The following is a 25,324-nucleotide window of genomic DNA, read 5'->3' on the forward strand; positions in this document are numbered from 1 at the left end:
CCACCCCAGCCTGCGGGGCTTCCTTTCTCTACCTCCCTGCCCTCAGTTCCTCCTGCTCCAGTGGCCACACGGGCCACATTTCTTTTTTTTCTTTTTCAAACCTGACTTTCAATTTAATTATCTTATTACTGATAGTTTTATTTATTTATTTATTATTTATTTTTGGCTGTGTTGGGTCTTCATTGCTGCGCACGGGCTTTCTCTAGTTGCAGAGGGCAGAGGCTACTCTTCATTGCGGTGCACGGGCTTCTCATTGCGGTGGCTTCTCTTGTTGCAGAGCACAGGCTCTAGGCGTGCGGGCTTCAGTAGTTGCAGCACGTGGTCTCAGTAGTTGTGGCTCGCGGGCTCTAGAGCACAGGCTCAGTAGTTGTGGCGCACGGGCTTAGTTGCTCCGCGGCTTGTGGGATCTTCCCGGACCAGGGCTCGAACCCGTGTCCCCTGCATTGGCAGGTGGATTCTCAACCACCACTCTATCAGGAAAGTCCCCCGGGCCACATTTCTGACCCACGTTTCTGATCCGCCCCAGGGCCTTTGCACTTCCTATTTCTTCTGCCTGGAAAGCTCTTCCTCCAGATCTGCACGTGGCCAAAGTCACCTCCTTTGCAGATAAAAACCCCAATGGACACAGGGAACAAGCCCTGATGGGAGGAGGAGTGGTCTTGTTGTCATAAAAGAAGCCTAAGTAAATGGCCACTTGGCTGGGACAGTGGAGGGGATTCCAATCTGCTTGAGGGTCTGGATCAGGTCCACCTCTAGGGTCTCTTGTGGCCTTGAGGGGCCTCCGTTTCTCCCGTTGTCAATGAAGGGGTAGACCAGATGGCCCCTCAGGGCCAGGTCTGATGGGAATGTGACATTTGGAACTGCCTCCCAGGGGACCTCCAGTCATTCTGGCCCATCACCCCCAGGAGAAGGACACTCGCACCAACCGGTCAGGAGACCAAGGCCCTCGGCACGCAGGCGGAGCCAGGAATTCAGCCTCGCTGTGCCAATTTAATCCAGCCCCCTGTCTGGCAAAGCCCCATTACAGCTTGTCAGCGTACAGCAGGTACCTCCATCCCAGCCCAACTTCTCCAGCCTGGATGATCAGCAGAGCCGCTCAAGTGGATCTAAGAGGCCCTTAATTGGAATCCTGACGATTCGGAAACTAACGATACACTCAACTCATCCTTAATTGGCGTGGTGCCACCGGAGACGCAGGGCGGTGAGAGCCGAGGGCCGGCTCTGACATGAGCCATCATTAGAGCTCCTCAGGCAGCTCTGCAGTGGGGCCGGTCCCCCCCCCCCTGCACTCCCGGAGCCGTGGCCCAGCAGACCCCACCCCACCTCCTCAGTGTTCTCTCTGACAGCTGGGTCCGGGGCAGCTGTTTTTGAGGCTCCTAGGGGGCCCCGGGGCCTGTCCCCGTGTAGATCCCCACCCTGGGAGGCTGGTCAAATTCTGGGGTGCTGGGAGGTCTCTACTCTCCCTCATCACCAGCATGGCCTCCCCGGGTCAGCCTCAGCTGGTCTGACGGGGACCTCATTAAGGGTGTGGGGAAAACCAACCAGAGCATCGGGCCCACGTGGCTTCCCTGACGTAAGTTCTCAGTGCACAGCTCCCGACCCTGTTCTGAGCCTCACTTTCCTCAAATGCAAATGCGGATAAAGTTGCTGGTTCAGCCTTTCCCCCAGCTTGTTGGCAGCCCACACTCACTGCATGGCCAGGCCCTTGGAAAGACAAAGGAGCGTGTGAGGGGTGTGGGCCCCACCGTCCCCTCCTTTGGGGGTGTCCAGGCTGGGCACACAGGCACGGCTAGCTCTGGACGACCAGCCGGCACAGCCTGAGCCCAGGGACAGCCCCACACGTGGGGTCTGTGAGGAAGCCCAGAGCTGTGTCGGTGTGCTGGGACCAGGCCCTGCAGAATGGGGCTGTGAGGCGCCCTGGGAGCCGGGGACGGTGACCAGCACCGTCAGGGAGACTCCAGCCTGGGGCCACCTGAGCTGCCTGGCGACCCTGCTCAGAGCCCATGAGGTTCAACTGGCCTGCTGCCCACTCAGGCCAGGCCCCTCTCTTCTCCCAGGGGCCCTCCTCCTCACCCTCGTCCTCAGACAGGGGCGTGAGTGGGCAGGGGTCCCCAGTGTCCGTAAGATACAACCCAAACTCCCTGGCACGGCTTCCACGCCACATCTCTCCCCACCCCCCCAGCCACACTTGTCCCCGCTGTCCCTTCATGCCAGAGGCTCAGTTGGGAAGGAATGACTTGCAGCTCTCCAAGGACACCTGGCTTTGAACCTGCTGTTTCATCGGCTTGGAGCATTTCCGCCATATCACACGCCCGTGGCTCGGCTAAAGCTCCGGCCGTTCTTCTTGATCACCCAGGACAGGGTGGGTTTCAAGGACCTCCCATGCACCCCTGTAGCCCCTGGGGTCACCCCAGCAGAGGAGTCGTCGCATGCAGCATCACTACCCGTTGGCTCATTCTTCTCGGCCTCTGGGCCACACCACCTGGGGGCAGGAACCGTGCCCGCCCCGCACCCTCGGTTCCGTGCACAGCAGGCATTGCACACCGTTGCTGAACGGCCGGGAGAACTGTGGGGTCCAGAATGCAGCAGCTCTGGGCCCCGGCTCTGCCACTTCCTGGCTGTGTGACCTTGGGCAAGTTGCTGACCTTCTCCGAGCCTGGCTACTCACCCACAAACTAGGAGTGAGCACCCACAAACCTGACTTACACAGTCATTGCAGCACTTCCTGAATACGGCGCACGGTGAGTGCTCAACAAATGTATTTCACAGTGTTGCGGCCCCTGCCTGGCACACAGTAGGTGCTCAGGACATGTAAAGATGCCGCTGGGGCTCCAAGGGCCGCTCACCTGGCTGGGTCTCTGGTCTCTGCTGGGAACTGGAGCTCTGTGACAGGCCCCAGCCCCTGGCCGGTGCCACCAGCTGCCAGACCAGACCAAGAGGCTGCCCTCTTGCCTCGCAGAGCCGGGCAGGATGGCTCAGCCGAAGCCCCTGGGCTGCTCTGGGCTCCCCGGGGCGACGGGGAGAGGCGGTCATTACGATGATTAACATGTCATTTCTCATCAGACACCACCTCCCAGTACTTCTCCGTGGTTAACATCGTTCCAAACTCCTGCCTTTTCTATTTCTGACTCTTTCTCTTGTTGGATTGCTCTGGCTTTGCCCTTAATAAATCTCATTTTATCCTTCTAATTTACTCAGACAAAGTTGGACGGTTTTAATGTCATGTAAATTATTAGCCTTTCTGCCAGTTTCCTGGTATCTGCAAAAGTTCACGCATGGATTTGCCAGGCTATCCTCTGGGTCAGAAAGCCACGAGCTTCGTGGAGGCGGCCCCCAGCCCGGGTCCCGGGAGCCGAACCCAGCGCCAGCCTCCAGGGCACCTGTCTGTCCAAATTACGTCTCGGGGAGCAAGCAAAGCACGGGGGCGAGCCTGCGAGCGTGTGTGCGGCAGGCTGCCGGCCTCGTCCAGATGCGCGAGAAGGGAAGGGGCGCTGGGGTCTGGGACGAGTGAGTGGGGGAGGACAGGGAGGGGGCCGCCCCCAAAGAGGCCACATAACCTGAGAGTCTGGGTCCTGTGGGGTGGTGGGGAAGGTGGGGGGGTGGGGAGGTGGCCATGCCAGTGCCCCTCAAAGGCGATACTACAACCACGGACGGGGGCTTCCTTGGTGGCGCAGTGGTTAAGAATCCGCCTGCCAATGCAGGGGACACGGGTTCGGGCCCTGGGCCGGGAAGATCCCACATGCCGCGGAGCTGCTAAGCCCGTGCGCCAAAACTACTGAGCCTGCGCTCTAGAGCCCGTGTGCCACAACTACTGAAGCCCACGCGCCTAGAGCCCATGCTCTGCAACAAGAAGAGCCACCATAATGAGAAGCACGCGCACCGCAACAAAGAGTAGCCCCGACTCGCGGCAACTAGACAAAGCCCACATGCAGCAACAAAGACCCAAGGCAGCCAAAAATAAAATAAATAAATTTTAAAAAAAAATAGAACTTCATTAAAAAAAAACACACACACGGGCAGAGGAGCTGGTTATGAAACCCAGATACTCAAAGAAATCAAAGGGGAGAGTGTCTCCGATGGACAGCAGGAGGCGAGGCGCGGCACCAGCGCCCGGGGTTTCAAGTGCTTAAAAGGAATTTACTATTTTTAAATAGCTAACGTTTACTGAGCATTTAGCACGTGCCAGGCACTATTTTAAATATTTTACAGAGAATAATTAATACCCTTAACACCCCTGTGAAGGTAGGCATTGTGATTTTCCAACAGCTTTACTGAGCTATAACTCACGCACAAATCACCCACTCGGAGCGCATAATTCGAAGGTTTTTAGTACCTGCCCAGAGGTGTGCACCCACCACCACCAATTAATTTTGGAACATTTTCATCACCCCAGAAAGCACTCCTGAAGTCCTCGGCCATCACCCCATTCCCCCACCCCTCCCAGCCCTGCTCACCACGTTTCACATAAATGGAATCACACACTCTGGGGCCTTGTGTGGAGGGCTTTTTTCACTGAGCATCACGTTTTCAGATTCAACCAGGCTGAAGCACGTATCAGGACCTCAGTCCCTTTTTATTTGCTGAATAATATTCCTCTGTGTGAACAGACCACATTTTATCATCTGTTCATTGGCTGATGGACATTGGGGTTCTTTCCACCTTTTGGCTGTTGTGAATATGCTGCTGTGAACATGTGTTTCCCTTTCTTGTGGGCAAATACCAAGGAGTGGAATTGCTGGGTCCTAGGGTAATTCTGTGTTTAACCATTTGAACTGCTGGACTGCTTGAAAACGAATCGATTTTGAAGATAAAAGAAAGGAAACAAGAGTGGTGCTTTAGGGCACGCGTCTGTGCTGTGTCTGGTCGGTGCCAGGAGACTGGGATTTTTTTGTCTCATTCATTTCTGTGTCCTCTGGCACCAAAGGGCCCTGTCATGGATGAGTGAGTGAATGAATGAATGAGGTGACCCAAGGGGCCTGGGAGAAGAGGAAACAGACAAAAGAGGGGAGAAGTCTTGATTTTCCAGTCCTGAAGCCGAGCTCAGCTTGGGCGTTGCCCGAGCCCATGTGCACTCAGGTGGGACCTGGAGGAGACCCCGCCGAGGGTCTCTCAGCAGTTGTTTCCGGTCGCCCGCCCACCCCGGGGCCTCGGCTTTGCTCCGGGAAATCCCAGCCCAGAGCCCCTCCTTCGCCTAAGTCACTGTCTTCCAGCCTCTCCCTTTGACAACACCTCCCCACGCTGAGAGGCTGTAATAGCCTGTTAAATAGCATAATGAGAGGAATAAAACCCACTGAGACGTGGCCCAGCACGGCACACAAAACCTGAGGCTGCCGCGGGCGGCCTAGAGGGACTTCGTGGGGGACGGAAGTGCGTGGCAAAGACAGCACAGCCGGGGGCGCGGGGCCGGGGGGAGGGGGGCGTGGCGGGGGCGGAGACGGCAGAGCCGGGGCGGGGCCGGTGCCTGGGGGCGGGGCCGGGCCGGGCCGGGCCGGGCAGTCCTCGGAGGGACCTCCCCGTCCTCTGCCTCGCAGAGTATGCGAAGCGCCCTGCTCTCCGGCTGCGCCTCCTGCCTCCGGGGCCACGGGACTGTGCTCTCAGATGTTACACGCTGGGCCCTGGGCCCAGCCCCGCTTGTCAACCACCCTCGCAGCCGGCAGCTTAAGCGGCTTGGCGAGGCCCCGCTCGGCCCCGCGCCCCCTCGTCCCGCGTCTATGATGCAGCAGGCCTCCTCGCGGCTGCCTGCCCCTCCGCACTACCTGCCTGAGTCCCGCTCCTGGGCAATCCGTGTGCGTCAGTGTACCACACGGTCTTTCCCACCATCGATATTCCCGGACCACCTGCTCCTCCAGAACCTTCCCACGAAGGGGTGGGGTCACCTGTGGCCCCTCTTTCAGCCTGGGCGGGCCTCCGATCGCCTTAATGGATAGAGTGCAGCTGAGAGATGCTCTCGGTCAGCGTGGCAGCTGTAACAAATACCACAGACCCGGCAGCGTAAACAGCAGACATTTATTTCCTCTCAGCTCCGGAGGCCGAAGATCCAGGTGTGGGCAGGGTGATTCCTCCCCAAGCCTCTCTCCTTGGCTTGCAGATGGCCGTCTTCTCCCGTCTCCTCACGTGGTCGTCCCTCCGTGTGTGTCTGTGTCCTAATCTCCCCTTCTTATTAGGACACCTGTCAGACTGGATTAGGACCCACACACATGACCTCGTTTTACCTTAATTCTCTCTTTAAAGACCCCGTCTCCACCACAATCGCATCCTGAGCTACTAGGGGTTAGGACGCCGGCGCACGAATTTGGAGGGGGCACAATTCCGCTCATAACAGCTGCTGTCTGACGTCTGAGACTGGGATCATAAAAGGCGATGTGCCTGCCACCGGAGCACAGGGGTGGTGCAGTGGGGGCCGGGGGAGACCCACGTGGAGGGGAACTGAGGCCTCTGGCCCTCTGCCAGCACCCCCTGCCAGCCACGTGAGTGCGCCATCTTGCAAGGCATCCTCCCATCGTGGACCTGCCTTCCACGGGACTGGTTCTGTGCCAGGCGCTCTACTGACACTGGCTCCTAGAGCTCCTAGAGCAGCCACAGCAGGCCTGTGAGGTGGGGGACATAACTGTCCCCGTTCTGCAGGGGAGAGACTGGGGGCTCAGAGAGGGCAGGCCCCTTGCTCACGCCAGAGCAGGGCCCAGGAAAGGCTGAACCCACGCTGGTCTTAACCACTCTTGGCCAAGCACTGAATTGTGCTGCCTCAACCTGGACAATCCTCCCCTGGCCCCAACTGGCGGGTTCCACACCTGGGCAGGTACAGGGCCAGTAGCCAGTAAACATCCCCAAGGAGTGGCGGGAAAAAATTACAAAAGTTACAAGATGACACAGCCTCCAGGAGCCCCAGGCAATGGGCTGTCGGCCCCTCATTGTCTGTTGGCCTGTGTCACCCTGGGCAGCAAGGAGGGTGGGACCCTGAGAGGTGGGGGCTTTGGGTTGCCTTGGATCTTTCCTCAAGGTTGAGGTGGGTCCCAAGGATGTTGGAGAATCCTGGCACCAGGAAGGGCGCAGGGCCAGACCCCCAGCACCCTTCTCCCTCCCCGTGGGACCTTGTGGGTCTTCGTGGCTGGGAGGGCGGGTGTCACAGGGGGGCTCTGGGGGTGTGCGCCCACCCCCACCTCTCTGCACGTGCTTCACGTTTTACTCCTCTCTCTCCGCATGGCTTCCCCCACCCCATCTCTCTTCTTTCTCTGCAAATGGACATCAGATTTCCCAGACCCCATGGGAATAAAGCTGCCCCGCAGCCACCTGCAGGGACTGACCTGCTACCCCAACTGCTGATGTGATTGGTCTAGCTTAAGTCAGGTGACCAGCCCTGGTCCAATCATCAGGGCCCAGATGGGTATGGGGCGGGATGGCAGGGAAGACGTGACAGCTGGGTTCACCCTAAAACCACAGCCCGCATCAGTGTCAGCTTGGTGCCTGGACTAGACCTACCGCTCCCGCAGCCACGTCCCCTGCCCAACCTCCCACAGCAATTGGCACGGAACCGGTCACATGTGGCTTCTCCCTGGATGTCAACCAGGTAGGCCAGCAGCGCACCTCAAAGGTCACGCTCAAGGTGATCTTTGGCCATCTGGCTGGAGGTGCGGTGTCCAGAAGCAGGAAAGTGATAGGACTCTTGGCCGGTTGGTCAGAAAAAGGAACATTCTGTTTGGTTCCGAGTGGCTGACTTTAGGGACATTGGCAGATCAGAACATCCCAGGGACAGGATGGGAGGACCCGGACACCAGCTTAGGACACACGGTTAAGGAATTGGAGGTGGTCAGCAGAAGGGGAGGATGAGCTGACCACCTTCAGACACCAGACAGGCAGGAGGAGGGGGGGGGGTGATTCGTACATCTTCAGAGGGCAGAACACAATCAACAGAAGCAGATTTGACCAACACTGGAGAGACCGTCCCACAGCCAACCTGACCAGCATTAGATGTGGCTGCCCTGGAGGTGGTGAGCCCTCCATCACTGGTGGTATTCAAGCAGCAACAGGACAGCTGTGGGTCAGCGACGTCGTACGAGGTGCGCAGGTGGCCCCCCACGCTCCCGCAGCTCCTCCCATCTGATGCCGCCATCCAGGGCCGGCTCTGGGGAGAGAGTGTCTCTTTCTCTCTAAAAATGAATCCTCACTTCTCATCATTTCTGTCATGTTGAGTCCTACAGGAACAGCTGCTAAGAAATCACATTTGTACCTTCTCAGGAGCTCTCTTGAACTTGGAGTGCAAATTAACTTCATGTGATCTGAAATATAAAAGGTCGCTTCTCCCACACATTAAAAGCTGGGAGCTGCCTGCCAAGCTGGTGAGCGTATCAGGTCCTGCGGTCCTGCCGAGGCGTCTGCGGGCAGGGCCGGGCATCCGCGCTGCTGCCACGTTCACGAGGACGGCTCCGCATCGTCCTCTCGCAAGGCCGTCTGCCCCGGTCACAGCGTCCGCCCAGGCTGTGGCCTCTCCATCCCTGATGGCCCTTCCCTGCTGATCTGCAGCCTCCGGGACTTCCAAGCGCACCGAACACCCACACAGGGCACGCGGAGCCAGGACCCTGTCCTGCCCAGCTTCCTGGCTTCTTCCTGCCTATGTTGTGTCAGAAGTGGGCAGGGCACAGCCGAGGGGCCTTCAGTCTCCCCACACTGCACCAGGGCGGAAGCCCCCAAGTTCTCGTGTGTCCCCACACCCAAAGCCCCTTGGACGCCAGAGGTCCTGGCTACTCCCCCCGGCCCCCTCCCCACCTCCCTGCCTCTCCACCGTCACCAGGACCAGAACTCCCCTTTACTGCACCCCATCCAGGAATCTCTCGCCCTCACTCATCAGCAAGACTCAAGGACATCAGTGCCAGCCTGGCCGTTGAAATGCTAAATAGGAGTCAAGGGAACCGAGAGGATGTCCTCACTCACAGAGCCGGGCTGTCCCAACCATCCCCCTCGCTGTGAGCTGGCCCTGCACCCTGGGCTGACCTTTCTTTCACCCGTCTGTTCCGGATGGGGTCCTCCCTCCTCCCCACCCAAGGGCCTCGAGGCAGCTCAGGGCTCAGCCCCAGAGATGGGAGGCATCAAGGGAACATGAAAGGCTGACTGTTTTGCTAGTGTCAGAACGTTGTGCCAGTACACAGGAGCGGAACTGAGGGGGAGCTCATGTGGCTGGAACACGGTGGGAGGCGGAGGTGAGCTGGGCCCGTGGCCTCGTGGCTAAGCATCCGGGCTCAGAGGTTGGAGAGGTCTGCCTCGTGGGCCTCAGTTCTGTCACCCGTAAAAAAGGTGAGCGTAGCCCCATGCCTGGTACCCACTGAGTGCCTGGTGCAGGGTGTGGTGGGAGGGAGGAGGCCAGGGCGGGGCATGGACGCCTTTGGAGGGTCTGGAGGAGACTAGGAAGCGTGGGGAGAATAACCAGGCCACACCTCCGGGAAGGGTCTGTGTCCTGTGTTCTCGGCCAGCTCCTTGTCACGGGGGGAAGGGGAGCGTGGGCTCCCCAACCAGTGCCCATGTGGGCTGGGGGCCAGTTAGGGGCAGAAGCTCACAGATTGGTTCATTTCCAATAGAAACTGCACCATGGCCGCATGGGGTCCCTACAGGATTTCTAGAACCTCCAAATTGATCTTAATTTCAAATCCCAATTACTTGCTCTTAAGGAAGAAGTTGGGAAGATGTAGCTGGGTCCAGGAGGGTGGGCTTAGGGGAGAGTCAGAGGGATGAGTCCTGCCTGATAAGGCCCCTGGTTGCAGCCAGCCTTGGAAACAGCGGTCCAGCAGCTGCCAGCTTTCACCTCATTGCAGGGGCTGCTCTGGTGAGGGGACCAGGGAGAGGTGGCCTACCCTTCCAAGATGGAAACTCACCCCCCTCAACTGACCAGACTGGGAGTGGCCATCTGTGGAGGACTTGGGATACAGCTGAGGGACATTGAAGCCTGGATGGTCCTCATCCCTGGGATGGGACATAGCACAAACCAAAGCCCTGTCTGAAGACAGACAGGAGGAACCCAGGGGGTACAGTCTGCACGGGACCGTGGAAAAGGCAGAGGGATCAGACAGCAAAGGAGCAGAGGAAAAGTCAGCCAAGTCCCTAACGAGCCAGCACTCTTGTTCTGGTCCCCTCAGCTGACCTGGACCCCTGACCAGGGGTGGAGGAGGCTGCTGCTACTGCTGTCTCATCATCACTGCCGTCGTCACCGTCATCACCATCGTCGTCACCGTCACCACCATCGTCATCACCGCCACCATTACCTCCATCATCACCATCATCACCATAAACATCATCATTATCATCTCCACCACCACCATCACTATTACCTCTATCGCCACCATTATCAACACTTTCATCACTGCCATCATCACCATCACTATTATCATCACCATCATCATCTCCACAATCAACATCACCATTATCCCCATCACCATCATCACTCCATTATCACCACCATCACCATGATTATCACCATCACCACCATCATCACCATCATCGTCACCCTCATCCTCACCGTCACCATCACCATCATCACTCCATTATCACCACCATCACCATGATTATCACCATCACCACCATCATCACCATCATCGTCACCCTCATCATCACCACCATCATCACCATCATCACCACCCTCATCATCACCATTATCCCCATCACCATCATCACTCCATTATCACCACCATCACCATGATTATCACCATCACCACCAGCATCACCATCGTCGTCACCCTCATCATCACCATTATCCCCATCACCATCGTCATCATCACCGTCACAGTCACCACCGTTACCAGCTCACGGTCTGCGCATACTCTTTCTCCCTAGGCCTACGCACACGCCGCCTCCTCCTTCCAGAACTCTCTACACAGCTTCACCTGGAGAAGAGCTACTCACTCATTAGGTCTAAGCTGGGAGAGCTCTTCATGGAACTCTCCCCTGAGAACCCCACCCCCTGTTCTGGCACCCACAGCCCCTCTTTCCCCGTCACAGCACTGAGTGCACTAGACTGGAGCTGCTTGTCGAACGTCTGTCCCTTCAGCGAGGAGGGACGCTCCTCGAAGGCAGCCGTGCACACTCACGCTCCCCAGCCCTGGAGAAGGCCCGCTCCATAAACAAGTCAGCGATCAGCCACTAAGTACCCGATGGGCTGTGTTCCTCCTCGCACCAGGCAGGCCCTGGGCCAGTGTTTTACACGCACGATTTCTACCTCTTAGAGCACCTCAGAGTTCAGGCCTTGCCGGCAAGGACGCTGCCAATCAGAGACAGGGACTGACTCACCCGGGGGTGCGCAGCGCCTCGGAGGCCACGCCAGGATGGGGGGCCAGGCGACCCTCACCCCAGACGCGGCACTGCGGCTCGGTCCGCGAGGCTCGGGTTCCCAGCTCTTGACCGGGGTCTGGTTTGCGTGGCCTTCCCAGCGCCACTCCACAGCCTCCCGCGCTGATCGCCACTGCGCAGAACCCCACCCCGCGCGCCCACGGGCTTGGCACAGACAGCCGTCGGCCACTGCCAGCGTGGTGGCACCATCATCAGAGCCCTCCTCTGGAGGCCCGAATCAGCACGCCCCGCCCTGGTCTCCGATGGGAGACCCTCAGCCATGGCCTCCTGCTCACCAGGTGTCCACTCCAGTCCTGCCACCAGCCCGGGCGTTGGACCAACCTGAGGCCTGGTTCAGAGTTCCCTGACCCGCTGCACTCTGCTAAGTCAGGACTAACCAGGACCGTCCCCTGCAACCTGGGGCCTGCAAAACCGTGCTTCATCAGCGCCCTTCCAAGAGCCCCGAGACCAGGCACAACCCCTTCTCCACGTGTTTGGGGCACGTGGCCGGGCACGCCCACCCCCAAGCACCCGTCAGGCCCTGAAGGCCTGGACAGCCCTGGCTTTCTGAATCTTGGGTTGTAGGGGCCACACACACCGTGCACACACACATCCACATGCCGGGCACCCAGCACCCAGGCAGAAGGCCCCCGGGTCTTTGCATCCGACACCCACTGAGCCTGCCCTGGTCCACCCTGAGGACGGCCCGCCGCCTGGCCACCCTGCTTCCCCAAATCTGCTCATCTGACATCAAGGGCTCCCAAGGGGAGAGAAACCCAGGAAACATAATGAATCCGGAGAACCTTCATTATTAGTTCAACCTTCTGGCTGAATTGGAGTTTACACCAGAGAGTCAGCCTGGCAAGGCAGCAGGGTGCCAGAAGCTTCTCTCAGATTTGGGGGAATCAGGATGGGAAGGGGTCCCAGAGACCAAGTAACTGATGAGAAATGGAGGTCCGGGGTGGGGAGTCGTCCAGTATCACCCAGCCTCTCCTCCTCAAATCCCCCCGGGGATGTAGCAGAAGCAGAGGGACACAGCCCCTCAAGGTTGGCAAATGGCTTCCTTGCAGGAGGGCACGAGACCTCAGCACAGAACTGGGCTCCATCCCCAGTGCAGCGCGGCCGGAGGGCCAGGGGCTGGAGGAACAGGGCCGCTCACCCCTTCTCCCCACGCGTCTGACTCCTGCCCCACTGCCTTGTGAAAGATCCCCCACCAGGAGCTTCCCGTAACCAGGGCTGTGTTTCTCTCAGCTGACACAGGAAGGGAATATTGCAGCCTAGAGGCATTTGGAGATTAGAATGCTGTAATTAATTTTTAGTGATCAATGTTCGCAAGGCCTTTTGGAGATGAAAGTCCCGCGGCCCCCACTGTGTGACTCCACTAATGGAATAATAATCTGTATAATGGGTTAAAAACACACAGCCCAAGCCCTCAGGGTCTGTGGGAAGCGCAGAGCTGCTTCCTGTCAGTGACGAGTGATACTGTCATCCAAGGAGAGAGGCTTGTCTGTGTCTTCACGTCCCTCCCCCAGGACTCAGGCCTGTTCCAGCCCGGGCGGGCAGGCGTCCTGGATGAGGAGCTGCCGGTGGGGGCCGGGGGAGGGGACAGTGCAGTGAGGGGCCCTGCACCTGCCCCACCCCACCTGCTGGCCCAGGACACAGCTGCTCAGTGAATGGCAGGCTCCCATCTCACCTGTGTCCCCACCCCCCATCGTCAGGCCCTCACACAGCTGATTCCTCGTCTCCATCCCCATGGCCTGCTCGCCTCCCCGCTGCCCCAGCCCAAATGTCCCTTCATCAGAGACTCCCCAGGCCCGCAACCCAAGCCGGCGGCCCCATTATTCCTCCCACAAGGCTCAGCCCCCGGAGCACACATTACGGACCTGTTGTTCCCTGTTTGTTCCCTCTCTCCTGCTAAACGGTGGCCTCTGTGATCATGTCACCACCATATCCCCATGCCCAGCAGAGTTCCCTCCCTGTCCTGATGGCCGCTGGCTGCTTGGATGGGAGGGAGGGAACAGCATCCTTGGCCTGGGGCTCCGGCCCTCTTGCTGCGGGGCGGGAGCGGGGCCCTGGACCATCTCAGAAAGGCAGGAACTGGGGGAATAGCAGCGGGGGTGCCTCTGGGCTTGGGGTCTGCAGTCAGTCAGGCCTCTTCTCCTGTGCAGCTCCCTGCCAGCCCTGCTAGGTGACAGCTTCCCCAGGCCCCGAGGTGCCCAGTCCGCCTGGGCTCTGGCCGTGTGCCCAGTCTCCGGAGGGCTCCTGCCTCCGCCCCGCCGCCCTCCTCATAAGCCCCCTGGGCGCCGCTGCAGGTGAGCAGAGAGTCCCCGGAGGCCGAGGGCTCGGACAAGCCGCGCGGAAGACGGGACGCAGCCCCAGCCTTGGCTCCTGCTCCTTCGCGGGACGTCGAGCTTCCCGACCGCCTGCTCTGCCCGTGCTGTGCCCCTGCCGGGGGTGCCACGCCAAGGCCACGAGCCCTCTGGGCCGCAGCTTCCTCTCCACGGGTCTCCTCTTCCCAACCAAACTGGAATCCCACCTCCGCTCACCCCCGTCCAGGTGACCTGGGGCCAGCCACACGCCTTCCTGAGCCTGGCTGTCTGGGGACAAAAGGGGGACCACAGCGGGTGTGGTCTTCAGTGTTCAACAAGATAATATCACCGGGGCACGAAGAGAGCTCCTGGCACGTGGAAGGTGCTGGAAAACGCTGGTCAAGCCTGACGAATCTTTCTAGTCCACGGTGCCTGGAAAGGGTGCACAGACAGACAGATCGGGCTGCCTTCTCTCCAGCTGAGAGCGTGGCTTGAGGCCCCCCGTTTCCAGGCAAAGCCCTACAGGTTGCACCGGAAGCTGCCACCCTCCCCACGCGCCCCGCCGCTCCCCCGGTGGCCAGGTTCGTCCTCCTCCAGAAGAAGAAGGAATGAGGCAGGGGAGGACGAGACACTGGAGAAGCTGGCGAGTTGCAAGGGAGCGAGTGGATGTCTGAGAACCCCAGGTGCAGCTTAACCAACAAATGAAAATTTATGGTGATGAGAAAGAAGGAATATTTGGTGAGGCAGCCTTGGGGGAATCGGAACTTGGCTGACGTGCAACGAAAGGCAGGCTCAGGGAGACGGTGCGGGCGGGATTCCGCTGGGTGGGGGGAGGGAGCGACCGCGGAAGGTGCCCCCCCACAGCCTCACCCCTCCAGGTGCCAGGGCAGGACACCCACTGCTGGTCGGCAGGTCCAGCCTGGGTGACTTAGTCACCCCTCGTACATCACGCGCTGAGCATACACTGAGCGCCTGCGGACGCTCCCGGTGCCGTTTTCTCAGGCCCCAGCGTCTCCACCCCCGCCAGAGTCAGGGGCTCCCGGCCCCAGCCCGTGGTGTTGGGGGATCACACCCAGCGCTCTCGTGGCCGGGACTCTGGGGGAACTGCCTGCAGGTACGGCCACAGAGGTTCTCTCCACCAAGAGGCAGAAGGCCCTGGAAGGCTCCCCCATCGGCCCTGTCCCAGTAAGGAAGCTGGTCCAGGCTTCCGAGGGCAGGGGTCCCGGGAAGGGAGCCGGCCCAGCACCACGGCCTCGAGCGGGAGGCCGCCAGGATGCTGCCGCAGGTGGTGAGCCCTGCTGCACCAGACGGAACCACCAGCCCTGCTCTGCCCGGTCCTCTGGGAGGCCGCCCGCCCCCAGCCCCCAGCCCTCCCGACTTCCATCCATGTGGGCATAACCTTGGGCCCTTGGAGGTGAGTCTACAGCCCCTCTCATCACCCGGCTGACAAGGCAAGAGGCTTGCAGGAGTTCCCCATTGAATTCTCTCTACATCCTGCGAGGGCAGCTGTGCTATTTCCCCCCATCCCCCAAGGGAGGACATTTGAGAGCTCAGGTCACGGAGCTCCTGGACGGCAGAGCCCAGACCCACACCCAGGCCACCTGTGTCCTCTGAAACCACACCCCCCTTGGCCAGACCTGAGGACCACAGCCCCTCCCTCTCCAGAGGCTTCCAGTCCCTGCTTTCACTTCTCAGGCCACTTTTGCTTCCCACCCATCCCCCCAGACCCCAGATACCGGGCCCCCAGCTCCCCTTTCCTCCACCATCTGCCATCTCTTCTGCTGCCTCCCGATTTGCTACGTGACCCAAAGTGTCCAGGCAACCTCTCTCTCTGCACAGCACGGCGTGGTGGCCCAAAGATGCTGCAAGTCCTTGCCCTCCTCCTGTCGATGAGGAGCCTGCACCCCCTCCCCTTAATCTGTGGGCTCAAGAGTGTATGGCGGGGGACCTTCCCTGGTGGTCCAGTGGTTAGGACTCCACGCTTCCACTGCAGGGGGCACGGATTGGATCCCTGGCCAGGGAACTAAGATCCCACATGCCATGTGGCATGGCCAAAAAAAAAAAAGAGTGTACGGGACTCAGACTCAGATATGTGTACACCCACAGTCACAGCACCATTATTCACTGTAGCCAAAAAGCGAAACAACCCCAAGTGACCATCAGTGGATGAATGGATAATAAAATGTGGTCCATCCACACAATGGGATATGATTCAGCCTTAAAAAGGAAGGAAATTCTGATACCTGCTACAGCATGGATGAACCTGGAAGACATGAGGCTCAGTGAAATAAGCCAGTCTCAGAAGGACAAACATCACCCCAGGTGGCCTCTCATCAACGCCACGTGGAGCAGACCCGCCCACCTGAGCCCAGCCCGGATTCCTGACCCACAAAGTCATGAGCTATAGTAAAATCATTGTTGTATGGTTTGTCGTACAGCACGGGTAACTGGAACACACAGTAAGGCAGACCATCCAGATACCGACCCAGGACATGACTGACCCTTTCCTGGGGCCCAGAGCATGCGGGCGGCTGGGGGCATTCAGGTGAGTTAGAAACAAACCCTTCCCTGGGGGGCTCACGGCCCGGTGGGACATGTAAGGGCAGCACAGGAGCCTAAAGAGGGGTGGGACCCAGCTGGAGAAAAGGAGGGAAGGCTTCTTCGTGTGGCTGCTTGGGCTCTGACCCAGTCAAGACTCTCTGAGCCTCAGTTTTTCCATCTGGTGTCTCCTTCTGGTGACATGAGGACCATGAGACATCACAGGAGGAGATGGTCCAGGACACAGACATTCACCAGCGCCTGATGGAGTTGGTGTAGAAATACCTCCAGTACCTGGGTGGGGGGGGGGGCTTTGAGGGATGCTCCACAGTGTCGCCCAGGGCCCTGAGCAGGGGGAGCCGCAGCCGTCCACAGGGTGACGTGTACGCTTCCCTGACTCACTCCCCCCTGCCCTGAGAGCACCCCCCAATGACAGCACTCCTTCTCAGACCCTCCTCTCAGGGTTGGCTTCCAGGGGGATCCCCAAGTCTCTCCCAGAACAGCCCTGATGCCTGCTTTGCACAGGGAGGTACAGGGATGGGTGCAGAAGCAGACAGTCAGTTCTGCAGTGGGGCAGCTGTGCAGCCCCGGACAACCCCTCTAGAGAGGTCCCCTAACCCCTCTGAGCCTTAACAAACTGATGTCTGCAGATGGAGGGCTTGGCTCCTGGGTCAGTACCAGTGTCTTCCTCGTGCGGCCCCCAGCGGTGGTCCCTGCTCTGCCCCCGGTGCACTGTGTGACCTTGGGGGCACTCCTTCCCCTCTCTGGGCCTCAGATTCCTCCAGGTTCAGGTAAGGGATCAGTCTAAGCTGCTGAGACACACTGAGCTCTTAGAACACAGGGTATTCGCTTAGGAAATACCACCCAGGGGGACGCTTGTCTATGGCTCTGGTTCCTCTCCTGGAAGGGATGGAAGGACAAGCCCGCTGGTTCTGGGGTGCCCCTGGGTGGGGAGCGTGGGCAGGACCTTTGCCCACCCTGCCCTGCTCTGGGCTCCTAGGTCAGCGATGGGGAAGGACGGCCAGCACTCCAGCCCTCTTGGCAATCTCGGGGTGCGGCGGGTACTCCTTGGCGGGCACCCCCACCCCTTGCTCACCTCCGCTGACCTCGGTCGCTCTAGCCTGTGGCCTGGGCCCTCCAGCTCCACCCAGAACTCTCTTATCCTCGGTGCCTGCTCTGTGCCAGAGAGCCTGCTGGCTGGGAGGGGGGGACCCGGAGGGCAGCCCTGTCACAGGGATGGGGCCTCCCACCTGCCCGCCCGGCCCCAGGCTCAAGCCCCAGAGTCGATGCCCAGGACGGGCTAGGAGGACACAGGACTGGGAAGAGGAACCAGCCGGGCGTCTGACCCCGGGGCAGGAGAGCGGCAAACTGCCAGGTCTGCTCATCCAGGGCGGCCCCGCAGCACCACCCATCACTCCCAGCTGCGTGGAGAGAGAGCCTAGCTCTGGGCAGTGCGCTCCGCCGGCCCGCGGACCCCACCTGCCCTCCCTGTGACCTTGGCGCCCGCGTGCACAAGTCACAGGGGCTCGCAGACTACGCAGCCCACCCCGGAGGCGGCAAGAGGGAAGATGGGTGTTCCCAGTCTGTGGATGGGAAAACTGAGGCTTGGGGAGGTGGATGCCTTTAGGGTCCTTCCGGGGGGACGACTGCAGGAGAGCAGGCCACCCAGACTCATTTAGGAGTGACCCTTTCCTGAGCAGAACCACACAGGTGGTCAACGTAGAGCATGGATCAGAACCTGGGTCTCCGGACCCTCAACGCGTGCTCACCCCCCAAGCCAGGCTGCACCAGGGAACCAGCCCCCCAGGGCTGCCACGCCCTCGCTAGGCGGGAGGGGGCCTGGGTGCTCGGAGAAGGGCGGGGGGGTGGTGCGGAGGGCAGGAGTGGCCGTCACCCTAATGAAGCCATCTCGCCACCGTAATGAAGACCTCATGTACCTCCAATGACACTTAGCAAATCCGGGCACAAATAAATAACCCCAGTCCAATTGAATCAACCTTCAACTGATCGGCACAGCTAAACAAATTATCCCGAGGCCCGGACGAGATTAAAAGACCAGGCAGGCGCAGGCTGGGATCATTCGGCAGGCGGGTTCACGGGGTTTAATGAGTTTAAGCCAAATCCCCCGGTGTTCATGTCTCTGGTTTCAGGCCACTCTGCTCCCAGAGTGTAGGCTCTCGGGGGCCACGGCCCTGGGGGCTGCGGAGGGAAACCAGACATGCGGCGGCGGGAGAGAACCGGGTAGAGGACAGGCCGGGAGCGGGGACGCCCTTCCGGTACAGGAGAGAAGGTGCAGGAGGCTGTTGCCGGACAGCCTCCTGGTGATGGAGCCAAGTCTGATGTGCAGGGGGGTGGGCAGGAGCGGGCGGCAGGCCCACCGCCCTCCTCGCCCTGCAGTGCCACCGCCCACACACCCGCATCCAGACCCGGGCCCCCCAGGAGGGGCCTGCTCTGCAGGGCCTCGTCCCAGAGTGAGTTCCCCTGCCCCCCGCCCTGTGCAGGGGCGCTGGAGCCTCCCCGGACACGCGGCGGATGGAGAAGCCCCTCTAAGGGCCCAAGGCAACGCGAGGCCCAGTGTGTCGAAAGCCGTAACAGTAAGCGGCAGGCCACTGCCAGCTTCCTCGCCAGTGTCCCAGCCACGCTCTGCAAAGCCTGCTGTCCTCCCAGGACCGTGACACAGCCAGCTTGACGCTCGTTGTGGGGAGGGAAAGGCTCGGGTCTTGGCTCCTCCAGCAGCGGCAGCGGGGCTCAGGGCTCCTGGCCAGCCGTGGAGGTGGGAGCGGGGAAGGTGAGCTGAGCGGGAACGCCGAGAGCTTGCCCCCCAGAGCGGGCGGCCGGGACATCGGGGAATCGCTGGTGGCAGCTGACTGGCCCCCCCCGGGAGGGCTCAGCAGAACCGCAACCCGGATGAATTAAAAAGCCCCCACTGTGTGCCGCCCACCCCCGAAGGTCTGACTTCTCTCACGCTGGAGGTTCGCCAGGACAGCCGCATGCCAAGAGCCAGGACAGAGGTACCCGCACGGCCCTGCTCGCCCCCAGCGTCCAGCGGGGAGGACGGACACGAGGTGCAGCAGAACAAGGGCCCGTCCAGGGGCGGTGCCCATGGGGTCCCCACGCCGCAGCCTCACTTTCCGATGTCACTCGTGTGTCTTTACAAAAGTGCCCAGCAGTGCCCAGGGAGTGGCGTGGGGGCCATGCCCTTCGTGGGGGGCTGGCGGTTAGGAACCACTTGAAAACAAGGGGGGAGGACTGTCAGCTGACGAGCGATGGCGGTTCATTCCCAAGGGAGCTCATCCCTAGTGGAGGTGGCAAGTCAGCCAGAGAGGGTGGTGGGCGGATGGGGCCACCGGCGCATGAGGAGGGACCGGAGACACACACGCGCACAGGTACACACACATGCAAACACTTACACACGCATGCCTGCATTGCTCACCCCCTCAACAGCCCTGCCAGCACATTCCATGGGGTTCTGTTCAGACGACGTTTTGGAAAAGGCAAAACTACGGGGACAGAGAAGAGACCGGGGTCACGGGGGCTGGGGGACAGGAGGGAACTGGGCAGATGGGGCACCGCGGTCACGCTTATACGATCACATGCGTTTGTCAAAACTCAGGACGGCACACCAAGTGCATCTACTGCATGTACTTCGTGCCTCAATTTTTTTAAGTTATAAAAATATAAACCTAACCTGGCCTAGAGCCCTGCTATTTATTCAGAGAATGTCAAGGCCCTCGATTCCTCAAGGTTTAGCCCCGGGGGAGGCTGGGTCCTTGCTTTCCATCCCCCCAACCCTCCCGTCCGAGAGATGCTTTGGGGCTACATCCCAGCAAGGGGCAGTGAGAGTGCCCAGGTGTCGCCCTGACACCTCAGTGGCCCCTCCAGAAAGCCTGGGAGAGGACAGTCCTCCCTGTGGAGTCTGGACAGCCTAGTGCTTCTGACCATGAGCAGGGAGGTAGGTACCTGGGTGCCTGATCTTGTTTCCCTTTTCTCTGTGGCTACCAGGAAGCTCAAAGCTAAACCTGAGGCCCAATCACAGCGACTGTGGAGGACCCAGTGGCCAGCATGCACCCACTTTGTGTTTCATTATGGCCTTGACAGTCTAGTCCAGCTTATATTTCCTAGTCCCGATCTCTAACGCTCATGCTGTGGTCTGATTTATAAGCCTGGTAACTGTGAGTGTCCTACGGTCTCCCCAGGGGTTGGGGTTGGACTTGGACTTCCTGCTAGCCCTGCAGTGCATAGCTCAGGGTCTGGCCCTCAGGACAAGCTCTGCAAGTGCCTGTGACATAAATGACAGATGTCGACACCTTTGAAGGACAAAGAGGTTTGTCATTAGATGACTCTTTGGATGGGGAGAGGGAGACACCCAGAGAAGCAGGTGGGAGTGGGGGTGGGGAGAGAGACAGAGACAGAGGGGTGGGCAGGGGAGAGAGAGACAGAGAAGGAGAGAGACGGAGAATAGAATTGGCTCCTGGCCTCTGGGGAAGAGGCGGGGGGCCAGCCCTGCCCTAGTGTGGACGGGGGTGGGAAGGCTCGAGGGAAGGAGGACGCCCCCTTCCCGGCGCAGGGGAGGACAGGGCTCCTCCGTTCCTCCGCCCACACTGGGTTCAGCCCTGTCCCTGCTCCGCACGCTGAGAGCGTTCTGTGGCCTCTGCTGCCCCCCAGAGGTGTTCTCTGGTAACGCAGGCACTCCCCACCCAGCTCTCCCTGGGGCTGGGGGCCGCCCTGCAGCTCATTCCTGCCAGACCCAACTCAGATCCCAGCCTGGGTTCGCCTGGGCGCTCTGGGTGCATCTACACAGTGCAAAATCCCCTGCTACAACGGCCAGGAGTACATTTCCTTCTTTCCCCTTTTTATTTCTTTTCTGAAATATGCTACAAATTCAAATAGTACAGAAATGTGTGACCATGGAAACTGATAAAAGTCCCAACTAATTCTTCACCCCCACCACCCCAACATGTCACGTCTGTGACAAAGTGTCAGGACTGACCTTTTCACCAGGCAGTAGATCCTGTGTTTCTAGAACCTCTTTGCTTATAGGTCCATCTTATGTTTCAAAGTTGTTTTCCTAGGGGAGTATTTCCACCTTGCTTTCAACCTCCTTTGAAATTCTTGCCTGTTCCGTCTGTTGGGTGGAGTTATTCCTGTTTCTCCCTGACTCTGCCTTGACCTTCAGCTGTTTGCTCAGCATCGGTCTCTTCTCTGCAGTGAGCTGGTGGGCATCTGGGGGTCCCCTCAGGCCAGCTCCTAACAGAACATGTTCATTGACTGAGTGACCAAGCACACATTTCACCCCTGGATGGATGGAAGAATGGATGGATAGATGGATGGATAGATGGATGGATGGATGAATGGATAGATGGATGGATACATGGAGAGAAGGATGTATGGATGGAAGAAAGGATGGATGGATGGATGGACGGGTGACTTCAGCACTTTCAGAGAAAGCCCCCAGCAATGCAGTGCAGGCCCAGGCAGTGGAAAGCAGACCTGTGCGCACGGAGGAGCTGAGGTGACAGTACCTGGGCAGGACACTGGCCACACCTGCTGTACACAGAGGCTGACTCCACCCTGGACCCCTTTGTGTACTGGGATAGTGTAGGGTATGAACACGTTAGCTATTCTAACGACAATGACAACAACAACATCAGTAAATTTCAGGAAAGAAGAAAAGAAATAAGACTCCATCTACCGGGACTTAGGTGTAAAAAAGTGAATCCAAAACCTCCGAGCGCCAGACGCTTGCCACCTGTTCCATCACTCAGCTGCCCACGCCCCAGACATCACCTGGGACCCGGCTGAGCTGCAGCCTCCTGAGGACGGCTTGGCAGCACCCAGCTGCGAAGGGCCCTGGAACCTGGGCCCCAGCCCCACACTGCTCCCCCTGGGGCTCACCACACCTGTAAGTCCTGGCTCCGTGTCTGCCCCCCTCCCCACCGTGGGCTACAGGACAGGGCCCTTGGAACCCTCAGCACCTACACAGGCTTAGGTCACTGAGCACAATATTCTAAAGGCTCATCCAGGACTTCCCTGGTGGCGCAGTGGTTAAGAATCCGCCTGCCAATGCAGGGGACACGGGTTCGAGCCCTGGTCCGGGAAGATCCCACATGCCGCGGAGCAACTAAGCCCATGCGCCACAGCTACTGAGCCTGCGCTCTAGAGCCCACGTGCCACAACCACTGAAGCCCGCGCGCCTAGAGCCCGTGTTCCGCAACAAGAGAAGCCACTGCAATGAGAAGCCCGCGCACTGCAACGAAGAGTAGCCCCCGCTCTCAGCAACTAGCGAAAGCCCGCGTGCAGCAACGAAGACCCAACACAGCCAAAAATTAATTAATTAATTAATTTTAAAAAATTGCCGTCTCTCAAACCACTAAAAAAAAAAAGTTAAAAAAAAAAAAAAGGCTCATCCACGTTGTAGCAGGTGTCAAGATTTCCTTCCTTTTTAAGGCTGAATGATTTCCCACTGCAGGGACAGACCACACCGTGTTTGTCCGTCTGTCTGTGCACGGACGCTTGGGTTGCTTCCACTTTCTGGCTACAGTGAACAATGCTGCCGTGAACGTGGGTGTGCATGTTGACATATCGCTTCAAGACCCAGCTTTCAATTCTTTTGGGCAAACCCAGAAGTGGAATTGCTGGATCACATCATAATTCTATGCTCAGTGTTTTGAGGAAGTGCCACATGGTTTTCACACCACGGCTGCACCATTTTACACCCCGTGAACAGTGCCCAAGGGCTCCAATTCCTCCACATCCCAGCCAACACTTGCTTCCTCTGCATGTGTGTGTGCACATTAGCCATCCTAACGGGTATGACGGGCCTTCATTCAAACGCAGCGCCTGCTTTGGGCTGCGGTGAGAATTTCCTATCGTTTGTCTGCTCTTTGCTTGAATCGTTTACTTGCCCTTCTTCAATTTACGCAGCTTAGGATTCACTCATGACACACAGTTCCAAGAGTGTAGACAAATACACAGTCCTGCAAACACCATCACAGCCAAGATACAGCAGATCCCTCATCCCCTGGGCCCCCCATTTGCATTCAAACCTGCCCCTCACCCCCACCCTGCAGCCACTGATCCATAATCTTGCCTTTTCCAGAACATCACACGGACGGACCCACAGAGCACGCTGCCTTCTGTGCCTGGCTTCCTGCCCTCCGTGTCCTGTTTTGGGGTCCATCCACACTGTCACGTGCCCAGAGTAATGATCCATCACGTGGATGGACCCCAGTTTGTTAACCGTTCACCTGCTGGAAACATTTGGGTTGTGTTCCGTTTTTGGTCACTATGAAGAAAGCCACTGTGAACATAATCGTTGGTGTGGACATAATTTTCATCTCTCCTGGGTAAATACCCAGGAATGGGATTGCTGAGTCATATGGTAGGAGTCTGTTTCCCTTTACGAGAAGCAGCTAAACTGCTCTTCACGGTGCCTGCCCTGATCGGCGCTCCCAGCAGCAAGGCAGCGGCGCTCCAGTTGCTCCCCGTTCCTGCCAGCACTTGGCGTGGCCGGACCCCGTTGAGTTTAGCTGTGTGTTTTGCTGGGGACACTCTAGTGGGATTTAGCCACATCTCCTTGTGGTCATCAGTCCACCCTGACGCACAGAACCACAGACGTTGGGATTTGGAAAGGCCTTCAAAACACTTTGAGTCCAGGGCTTCCCTGGTGGCACAGTGGTTAAGAATCCGCCTACCAATGCAGGGGACACGGGTTCGAGCCCTGGTCCGGGAAGATCCCACATGCCATGGAGCAACTAAGCCCATGAGCCACAACTACTGAGCCTGCGCTCTAGAGCTCGCGAGCGAGCCACAACTACTGAGCCTGCATGCTACAACTACTGAAGCCCATGTGCCTCGAGCCCGTGTTCCGCAACAAAGACAAGTCACTGCAATGAGAAGCCCGCGCACCACAACGAAGAGTAGCCCTGGCTCGCTGCAACCAGAGAAAGCCCACGTGCAGCAATGAAGACCCAACACAGCCAAAAATAAATAAATACATAAATAAATTTAAAAAAAAAACAAAAACACACTTTGAGTCCAGTCTCCCCAGTGCAGACCTCCTGGTACCGCCCTTAGCCCCAATGACCACCTGGTCCCAGCACCTCCACAAGGAGGGCAATCACCACCTCCCACGGAAGGCCCTGGCGTTCCTGGAAAGTTCTGTTGGTCAGAAAGTCCATGTGCTGTGCCCAATCTGCCTTCTCAGAACCTGCATGTGGTACAGGCCCTGGGCGCAGCCCACAGACACAGAATGGGCCTTCAGGAAGGCGGGCCCGCCCCGACCTCCCAGCCCACTCCGCTCCCTCCCCGCTCAGACAAAACCAACTCCAGTCCATCCCCCAGGGCCCTGTCCCCATCAGAGGGCAGGAGCACAGAGGAATGGATCAGAGGCACCCGGAGGCCACCCGGCCAATCTGCCCATTTTACAGATGAGGAAACAGAGGCCCGGGGCAGGGAAGGGAATTGTCTAAGGTCATCAGCAAGTTAGTGCCAGGGCCTGGGGGCAGGGCTTGGGTTTCTTTCCACTTCATCCTGCCCCCTCCCTAGCCCCACCCCCCACTCTGGACCCACTGCTTTACACACCAACTTGAATGCGATCCAATTGGGCAAACGTTTATCAAAGCCGCATGCTGGCTTTCCGTCCTCTCCCTGTAAAAGAAAAGAGTACGAACAATAACCAGCCTGGCAGGCTTTGTCGTTTGGCTTGACAGGGGGCAACAAGACGGCTTCTTATCAGGGGAAATAACTTCTTAAAATATTGAAAGAAAGGCTTTCAGAAATTGTACATGGATTAAGGTTTCATTTATTAAAGAACTAAACAAATAGTGCAAGATGTGGGTACAAGGCAGTTTTCAATATTTCTAACGAGGGCAGAAAGCCTCACTCCAGGAACAAAAAGATTGTAATATTTGAGCTTGACTAAGTTCGGCAGAAAACAAAGTGACAAGCTAAACTCTCAATTCTGTGCCCTGCTGGAACTAGGTCCAAAAATAGAGGATTTTCTTTGTGTTGACCATGTGACGTTAAATAAAAATACTCCTGCTGACATAAAACTCCAAAGCTCAGGGCACCCCTAGGCCACACAGCGGGCGCCTGCCTCAGAGGGCACCACCGGCCTCCACGGGAAAGTGATGCTTTCACTTCTGACCCTGGGCGGCAGGCATCTCGGA

At 58.6% G+C, this 25,324-nt stretch overlaps 1 protein-coding gene across 9 annotated transcripts in view; it reads right to left on the minus strand.

The window, feature by feature from the left end:
• LOC309613338 (uncharacterized protein) overlaps positions 1-25,324 on the minus strand; it is a 67,746-nt gene that overhangs the window by 36,570 nt on the left and 5,852 nt on the right. For 6 of the 9 annotated variants that reach the window (XR_014235654.1, XR_014235655.1, XR_014235656.1 and 3 more), the window contains exon 3: positions 24,738-24,803. Coding sequence is in view for 1 of the 9 variants with exons in the window: in XM_082360049.1 (XP_082216175.1) it covers positions 24,738-24,803 (66 nt within the window). In the remaining 8 variants the exon portion in view is untranslated. The other 3 variants (XR_014235659.1, XR_014235660.1, XR_014235661.1) reach the window with 3 other exon arrangements.

Source organism: Balaenoptera borealis, assembly GCF_965194805.1.
Source record: "Balaenoptera borealis genome assembly, chromosome: 16".
Taxonomy (NCBI): domain Eukaryota; kingdom Metazoa; phylum Chordata; class Mammalia; order Artiodactyla; family Balaenopteridae; genus Balaenoptera; species Balaenoptera borealis.